The following is a 9,636-nucleotide window of genomic DNA, read 5'->3' on the forward strand; positions in this document are numbered from 1 at the left end:
TGAAACAGTGACGAATGAAGTCAAGAATCTCAACTAAGACTTTCTAATGTATATTCACATGTTCTCTCCTTCATAGGTCTACGGATATATATATATATATATATATATATATATATATATATATATATATATATATATATATATATATATATAAATGAGATTCTTTTATTCTATAAATAAATTTATTCTGTTTAATAACTTATATTCTAGATCAAATTTTAATAATTTTAAATTTATTTTATTTAATAATTTATATTTTATTAAATTTCACATCTATTAAAATTAAGTTGTTGAATATTATATAAGTAAAAAAAAATTATTTATCATAAATTATGATATGGTATGAATTTGCTTATATAATTTACTTATTATTTATAAATAAAATATTCTAAAAAATATTTAAAACTCTCCAACTTAACATTATAAGTGTGGATGAGAAAGTAATATAATCACATGCATTCAAATTTGTATTAAGAAGAATATTTTGAAGGCGGAATCTTGCACTTAAAAATATGACTTGACACATTGTTATCTTGCAGGCTTTTTAAGTCTCAAGGTTGTGAATCTGAACTAAGTATCTGAATGCATTATGACACGCCTACAGTAGACATTGGAAAAAGAGATTGGATGGGAGGGACCAAGACCAACCAAGGGGTGGAAGGTCATATTTATTTCGAATATTCCAAAATCCAACGTAACTAAACCAATCCAAAATCAAAACCCACCTCTCTCCAACGCCACACGTACCATGGCCTCTGACCCAGAGAAGCCGGTCACAGCCGCAGCCACCCAAGACGAAGATGACGTGTCACCCATCGAGGAGGTTCGCCTGACGGTGACCAACACCGACGACCCGACCCAACCGGTATGGACCTTCCGCATGTGGTTCTTGGGCCTTCTCTCATGCTCCCTCCTCTCCTTCCTCAACCAGTTCTTCGCGTACCGGACCGAGCCTCTCATCATAACCCAAATCACCGTCCAGGTCGCTACCCTCCCTATTGGCCACTTCATGGCCTTGCTTCTGCCCAAAACCAAGTTCACTCTCCCTGTCCCTGGGCTCGGGTCCAAATCCTTCTCCTTCAACCCGGGCCCGTTTAACATGAAGGAGCACGTGCTTATTACCATATTCGCCAATGCCGGAAGCGCCTTCGGATCCGGGTCGCCCTACGCCGTGGGTATCGTTAACATTATCAAAGCCTTTTACGGACGCAGCATCTCCTTCGTTGCTTCCTGGCTTCTCATCATTACAACTCAAGTTAGTATACACTACTTACTGCTCCCCACTTACCACTAATCACTTTCATCATTATTTATCACTTTTCCTTTAATTATTTTTAAACTTTATTACAAAATATATTGCTAATTTTTCTTTTTCACATGTGATTTTTTTTTTATAAAAATAAAAATAATTATAAAAACTAGATTTTATGTTTCTAACTATTTCAACTGATAACTATAAAAATTTACAATTTATCTATAAAAAAAAGTAGTGATAAAAAAGTAGTGCCACTTACATTTATCTCCGCCTCCCGTTTCTGTGCGTCCTTTTCGTGATTATGCTATGATTGTTGTTATTCTAATATTATTTTTCGTAAAAACAAGTCCATACTCCATAGCAATGATAGCATGTTGCCTCCGCCCTCTCATTTTGTAATTTTATTTTACATTTATACTTATATAAATATTTTCTCTCTCTAGGGCCTTTTTTTTTTTTTTTTTTTTTTTCTTTATCAAGTTCATTGTAGCCTTCATTATTGGAAGTTTGAACCTTAGTTCACTATTCTTATTTTTTAATTCCCGTTCAAATAAGAACAAATGAATAATAATCGTACTTTCAAATCATGATTAATTTATTTGTTGAAAATTGAGAATTATATAAAGCTTCCAGAATTCCTTTCAATAATAAAATTCTTTTATTTTTATAATTACCATGTGTAAAATAAGATGTATAATTTTCTAATTTGGAATTAAATATAACTTATCCTAATTACAGAGGTGTCAAATAAGTTACGGTAATTAATTCCTATATATTAAATATATTGAACGAGAGTATTTTTTTTGGAGATTATTTTTCAAGAAAAGAATTTATAGAATTTTTTAAATTTTTTTTATCTAATTCAATTTTTATTTATAATCATTATTTATAAATTAAATATTAATAATTTAAAAAATTATATATTAATAAATAAATACATAATTTTTAATATAAATTATTTATCATAAATTTAAAATATAATTTATATATTCAAACATAATATTTATTTTATATATAATTTATTATAAATTTTAATTATATGTAATATGTACATTTCACATACTAAAATACTAATACTTATTGACTATATATTTATGGAGGTTTTTTATAGTTAATATATTTTTTTTCAAGTTTGTAATGAACAGAAGATAAATGAACCAATACTATCATGTACCAAAAAATATGAACTAATGCTATCAAGGAAAATATTGGATTCCTGGCTGCAATTTGTGATAGTAATTGTCAACTATGATTCATGAATAAGCCACTAATTGACGCCGTATCTGCAGGTGCTAGGATATGGATGGGCCGGTTTACTGAGGAAATACGTGGTAGAGCCAGCCCATATGTGGTGGCCCAGCACCCTCGTCCAAGTTTCCCTTTTCCGGTATGTCAAAAAAACAATGAAAAACTCCTTATACGAAAGAATATTTGAGAATTGATTTGAAAAAATATGTAAGAAATAGAGTGAAATAAAATATAATTTATAATTATTTAAAGAATAAAATCATGTGAAAAATAAAATAAATTTAATATTTATAATTATTATTTTTATCCTCATTTTATAATATAATTTGAATTAATATTTTTTATATTATATAGTTTTATACATTTTTCAAATTTTACAAAAATATTCTCAATGAAAAAGATATAAAAAAATTAATGTGAGATTTATTTCTAATTCCTCAAAATTCTTCTTAAATATCCTCTTTTTGATATAATTCTTTTTCTTCAAATCCACTCTGATGTTTCCCATTCCAATTAAAGTTTTAATCCTTCCTTGGTGTAAAAAAAAAAATTATAATCCTTCCCCCGTTGAGTTTTTATTGTTAAAATTTTGATAATTTTTACGCTTAATCGTCTTTTCATATAATTTTGATAACTTCCCTGTCTAATCAATAGTTATTTTTTCAATCAAAAGAGATTTTAACTTTTCTAAGTTATTTTAATTAATGGATTTTTTAATCAACTGATAGAATAAGCTATAATAAATTATTTGCAAATCATTATTATCGTAATTATTTTTTAAATCAAAATTTCTAAATATCTGTATTTTTGCATTTATATTTTTTTATCAGTAGTACTTTTTTTAATACTTTTGATTTTACATTTTTTTTTCTTCATATTTCAGTGTATTTTCTTAAATGTTCTAATAATGATGCATAGTATACTTGCTGGTAGAATATTTTTGTAATATCCACATATTCTTCAAATCCTTCTGCACAGTAAATGTTTGTAGATCGTAGATAGATTTAAAATAAAAAGGAGAGGTTATTAAAACCTCTTTAAAATTAGGTTACCCCCGAACATTAGGATAGTTTATTGAATTTGTCTCCGATCTAGGCCATGTGCAGAGTTCCAAATCAGCGATTTGGATTTTGGATAAAGTAGAAGAGGGTGGGAAAGAGGTATCATTCGTCAATAGAGATCAAGATAATTTGCATATAGAAAAGTCAAATATTCATTATTTTCCCTCATGGGAAGGCATAAAGTGAGGAGGGAAAGGCGTAAAGAATGATCTGTATTTGTTCAAATAAAGACACTGAGCTGGCCCAGTTGGATTTAAGACTCTAGTCTGACTACAGCACAGTTGACTTTAAGAACTACAAGTCTACAAGCAACAACGTTAATATCAAGCATTTAAGCTTACTTTTGTATTGCATAAATATGTGAGCCATGAATTGACGTCATGAATAAGCTTAGCTATGTGGAAACGACTTAGAAGTTACAACTACGAAGGAGACATTGAGAGAATGACTTATGGACACTAAGAAGCAGCTGCTTGTGACCCATGATCCTAATTTCGTAATCAATTTGAAATTTTCTCTGAAAAAATTGTCAGATATAATTGACCCATTTTTATTGATAAGACTTTTTTGTCATCATTGTTTTACTTGAATTGGATTTTGACATGTTAACAACTCTGTTCCGGCGAATTTCTAAATAACATGTAAAGTTTTATGAACTCTAGCTTTAATACAAGTTATGTTGAGATTGGTTGGACTTAACCATAAAATAAATCTTATACGAAGTAAAACATTTTTGTTATTCGTGGGAATCATACTTGATATCGAAAAGGTTTATAACAATTCACTCATTTTGTTTAATCAACCGAATTATACCCTTCGATAGAAGTAGGATATTTGACTCATCGGCTTGTAGCTTTATGAGCTGTATTTGTACTGTTACGAGATAGTAATATTAAGATTTCCAGCGGTAAATTAAGGATGTAACAAGGGAAAAAGGTGGAATTGTACTAGAGTAGTTGTTATTCATGCATGTCCGGCGTGGTGTAGGAATAAAAAGTTTCACATGCACGCAATAAAATTGTATGCAGACTCTATTGATGTATTTATGAACAGTATGCTTACATAAATAAGTTGTTGGAATGCAGAGCTTTGCATGAAAAAGATGACCACCGACTTTCACGGGCAAAGTTTTTCTTTATTGCACTAGTGTGCAGTTTTTCGTGGTACGTGATCCCTGGATACTTGTTCACAACGCTCACAAACATTTCATGGGTGTGTTGGATATTCTCCAAGTCAGTGACAGCTCAGCAAATAGGGTCAGGCATGAGGGGCTTGGGACTTGGGGCACTCACACTTGATTGGTCTGTTGTGGCATCATTCTTGTTCAGCCCTCTTATCTCACCCTTCTTTGCCATTGTCAATGTTTTTGTGGGCTATGCAATAATAGTCTACGTTGTGACTCCTGTAGCATACTGGGGCCTCGACGTGTACAATGCCACTAGGTTCCCCATTTTCTCCTCACACTTGTTCACAGCCCAAGGTCAAAAGTACAACATATCTGCTATTGTAGACAACAAGTTTGAGCTGAATGTTGCAGAGTATGAAAAGCAAGGTAGAATTCATCTGAGTGTGTTCTTTGCACTCACTTATGGCTTTGGATTTGCCACCATTGCATCCACCCTCACGCATGTTTTCTGCTTCTATGGAAGGTATTGCTACTCTAACTTGAGCAGTTATGTTTATTTTCTTACTATATTAATTTAACAAATGTGATGTTATTGAGTTTGAAATTCTGGAACATACACATACAGTAGTATGTTATAAATTTTATATTGCGCTGGTTGTCAACAAAGCAAAGTAATTTATTTGATGTTGTGGGACGTCATATAACTAAATATGCAGGGAGATTATGGAGCGCTATCGTGCTTCTTCCAAAGGCACAGAAGATATCCACACAAAATTGATGAAAAGATACAAAGATATACCTTCCTGGTGGTTTCATTCATTGCTGGTTGTGACACTTGCAATTTCTCTTGCACTATGCATCTTTCTAAATGACCAGGTTCAGATGCCCTGGTGGGGACTTCTCTTTGCTGGAGTCCTTGCTTTTGGATTTACCCTCCCTATTAGCATCATCACTGCCACCACAAACCAGGTTCAATTCTGCAACTTTTGCTCCCCATTATGTGATACCACATGCATAGACCAACTCTATGTTGTGCAAAATTTTTAAAAACTACAGTTGTTATAGATTATAGATTGGGTTCTTGGCCTATCGGCTATCGGGTTCTATATTATTTCAAATGATAACTATGCTAAAAACTTAAGTTGTTAGATAAACTGGTATCATTTGTTTAACATCTAACAATTATCAACAAAATATGAATATATATACAATTTAATCGGATGAATTTTTTCGTGTATTGGCATAGATATTTGAAAACTTCATCTTTTCATGTGTCTTATGACATAACTAGTTAGTGATATGATATCTACTCTAATAATTCTCTACTTAAAATGCCTTCTCAATATTTTCTTCTGAAACTAAGAACAATGATGGAGATCGATATTGCATATGTATCTTGTATGTAAGTTTAGCTCAGAGTCATTTTGTGGTTATTAAATAATAAATATTTGATTCATGGGACCAACTAATCTCATTTTGACTATGCTCTGTGTTCAGACACCAGGATTGAATATCATCACCGAGTACGTCTTTGGTCTCATTTACCCTGGAAGACCAATAGCAAATGTATGCTTTAAAACCTACGGTTACATTAGCATGGCGCAGGCTGTCTCTTTTCTCAGTGATTTCAAACTTGGGCACTACATGAAAATCCCTCCAAGATCAATGTTCTTAGTCCAGGTATACACTTGAAACATAAGCTCACGTCCTCTTCCCTCAAATTTAGTATGGTTCATATGCCAGCTTTTAATTATTTCCTTACTATGATCAAATAAAGGGGAAAAAAATAATACATGGTGCACAAGGCAATTATGAGCACTTATTCATAGAATTCTCAGAAAATTATTGTTTGTCATACATCTTAATTGTGATGGTTTTCCTTTACATCCAAACGGTACACATACAACTGATATTATGTATTTTTATCAAGAGAAACATTGAGTCACAATTCATATGATACAAAATCAATTATATCAGACAAGGTCAAGGGTTGGACTTTTATTTTTACTTTGCAAAGCTATAAAATGGATTAATAGTATGGAAACATATTTCAATGCCTATTCGTTGTGTGGCACAAACAAACAAGTAACTACTCACCTTATTTACTTATAAAATATATTGAACTTGTTTGGATACAAGTTATAAGTGATTTCGAGAGTTTCTCTACCCAAAAAAAAAAAAACTCTTCTAAATTTGTATTAAAAAAACTCATTATATCTATCTGGTGTTTCTGATACATTCAATTTGTTGACATGTGTGTACAGTTCATAGGTACAATGCTTGCTGGAACCATAAACATTGGGGTAGCATGGTGGTTGCTGAACTCTATCACAAACATATGTCACGATGATGTTCTCCCCCCAGACAGTCCCTGGACGTGCCCTGGTGACCGTGTATTCTTTGATGCATCAGTCATTTGGGGTTTGGTAGGACCAAGGCGTATCTTTGGTTCCCAAGGAAACTACAGTACTATGAATTGGTTTTTCCTTGGAGGTGCGTTAGGACCAATAATTGTTTGGCTATTCCACAAAGCATTCCCCCAACAGTCATGGATTCCATTGATCAACCTCCCAGTTCTCCTAGGAGCAACTGCAATGATGCCACCAGCAACACCATTGAACTACAATGCATGGATTTTCGTTGGAACAATTTTCAACTTCTTTATCTTCCGTTACAGAAAGAAATGGTGGCAGAGGTACAACTATGTTTTGTCAGCAGCACTTGATAGTGGGGTTGCTTTTATGACTGTTTTGCTATACTTCTCATTGGGTTTGGAAAACAAGAGTCTAAATTGGTGGGGAAATGATGGTGAACATTGTCCACTCGCAGTTTGCCCTACAGCGAAGGGCGTAATCGTTCCTGGTTGCCCTGCAAACTAGTGATTTTATCCTTATTTTAATGGTTTCATTACAATACATGCATGAATACGTATTGGCACATGCAAAATGTAAAACATAAAAGGTCTATATTTTCAAGTAAATAGTTAGTCGAATTGATGTGCTTTCTTTCATTTACAGGATCAATGCAGTAAAATAGTTTGGTTATAAAAGTAATACTTGTTTTTTTCTTCTTAAATTTTAAAGTAAGAAGATATTTTTCAACATATGGTCGCACCTTTCCACGGATTCCTACACTAATTATCTGGACAAATTAAAAAAATATAATAAATCACACTTTACTGATAAGTAGTTAATTTGAGTGATATTAAATTCTATTTTTTAAAAAATAAGCTTTCAAATTCGAATGTTATATATGATAAAAATGTGATTAAAAAAAAAAAACTTTACTGAGATAACCGACTACTAATATCATGGTTAGGCATGGCAACGGGGGTCGGGCAGGGTGAATTTCATGTTCCCTGCCCCTAATACTTGCTGAGAGTAAAATTTGGGTACCCATCTCCGGCCTCGATGGAGTTTAGGTTTCTCCGCCCCGTTCCTACCTTTTTTTATATATAAATAAAAATGAAAATTTTAAAAAAATTAAAAAAAAGTAAAATAATACAAATTTTTACGTATAAATATTTTTAATTTTGATTTATATATATATAAATAATTTTTTAATTATATTATTAAGCGGGGTGGGTACGGGGGCGAGGGTAGGACGGGTATTAACATCCCCGTCTCCGCCCCCGATTTTATCAACTGGGAAAAACCTGAATCCGAACCTAATAAATACAGGTTTTTCCTGTCTAAATCAGGGCAGGTTCGGGCGAGTACCTACGAGAACGGATTAGATTGCCATGCCTAACCATGATTAAGAAGAAAAAAAAAAAACACTTAATGACACGATATTCTTATCTCAAGCCTTTCTCTTCAAGGAAAATTAAAATAAAATATCGAACCTTTGTACTTCATGGGATAAAGGAAATTCGCATATAAGATGGAATCCTAGATATGTTGACTTGCAATTTTCCACAATTTGAATTGGTCATCCGTTAATTTCTACTTCATAGATATTGACGTTTTGGTTCTAGGAACTTACTTCCTCTGATCATTCTTCTTCCTGTTACTTATTTCTTAATTTTAGGCAGTGATGAAAAATAGGAAAAATCGTATTAGGCCTTGCAAGACTTAGAGTTTAACCTTCAACTTTTTTTTTTAAGGTTTAACCTATTTTACATAAAGGTATGACTTACATGTACGTTAAAATCCTATTTTATAATAATTTAACATTAAAATAAAAGAAAAGATAAATGTTAAATTTTATAAAAATTGAGTATAACTCATTTATATGATGATATACACATAATTTTATAGTTTAATATAAAAATTACGATGATAACTTATTTAAAAATTAATTTGTAATAAAATTTCTCTATATTAGACATAAATTTGTCTTTCGTAAAATTATAAACTTTTTATAATTTATTTTTAAGAAAACAAATTACATGTATCTTTATTAGAGACAATCATGTTTGAGTTGAATAAATTCATTATAAAAAAATAAGACTCTCTTAAAGTATTTAATATATAATTACATACAAAAGTTAAAGTTTTATCATGTCTATTCACTCAACTAGTTAAGGAATAAGACTAACCTAATTTCACTTTGCTTCCTTCCTTCAACTTAAAGGATGGAACCCAACTCCTAACTAAACCCTCTTCCGACTGATTGTCTCGATTTCACTGCCTTGGTTGGCCACCATGCCTACTTCTCTCCAATGTCTCCTTCTTAAACCCTTTCATAGTGCAATCCAATCAATCATTTGATCAAGATGCTAATCTCTTTTGTTTGGGATTACTAACAACTTCGTACCAATTAATATATTAGTTCGTTGGTAGCTTCAATTTCTATGTAAGTTAATATGCTTAATATTTAATGAGATAAATAAATACATTTTAATATAATAACAATTTTTGATAAAATAATGATAAATATTTATTTGTTTATATTCAAATAGACCGGCTTAATAAGTTTTTTAAATGGATCAAAGACTAACAAGT

The 9,636-nt window shown here is 31.6% G+C and overlaps 1 protein-coding gene across 1 annotated transcript; it reads left to right on the forward strand.

The window, feature by feature from the left end:
• The first annotated feature begins 543 nt into the window (after window positions 1-543).
• Window positions 544-7,700, forward strand: LOC109814104 (oligopeptide transporter 4). Its single transcript, XM_020378452.3, has 6 exons — window positions 544-1,255; window positions 2,545-2,642; window positions 4,650-5,213; window positions 5,407-5,659; window positions 6,188-6,370; window positions 6,955-7,700. Exons 1-6 carry the CDS (start codon window positions 749-751, stop codon window positions 7,567-7,569), a joined length of 2,220 nt encoding a protein of 739 aa, XP_020234041.1. The 5' UTR covers window positions 544-748; the 3' UTR covers window positions 7,570-7,700.
• The last annotated feature ends 1,936 nt before the right edge of the window (window positions 7,701-9,636 follow it).

The sequence above is a fragment of the Cajanus cajan genome, chromosome 1 (genome assembly GCF_000230855.2).
Source record: "Cajanus cajan strain Asha chromosome 1, NIPB_CcT2T_4, whole genome shotgun sequence".
In the NCBI taxonomy this organism is placed as follows: Eukaryota; Viridiplantae; Streptophyta; class Magnoliopsida; order Fabales; family Fabaceae; genus Cajanus; species Cajanus cajan.

Bases quoted from the DNA above. Each gene is read 5' to 3' on its own strand.
- LOC109814104 (XM_020378452.3), top strand. From the start codon at position 749: ATGGCCTCTGACCCAGAGAAGCCGGTCACAGCCGCAGCCACCCAAGAC. The intron at 2,643-4,649 runs GTATGTCAAAAA...GTTGGAATGCAG, and splicing joins GTCCAAGTTTCCCTTTTCCG to AGCTTTGCATGAAAAAGATG. The intron at 6,371-6,954 runs GTATACACTTGA...ATGTGTGTACAG, and splicing joins GATCAATGTTCTTAGTCCAG to TTCATAGGTACAATGCTTGC.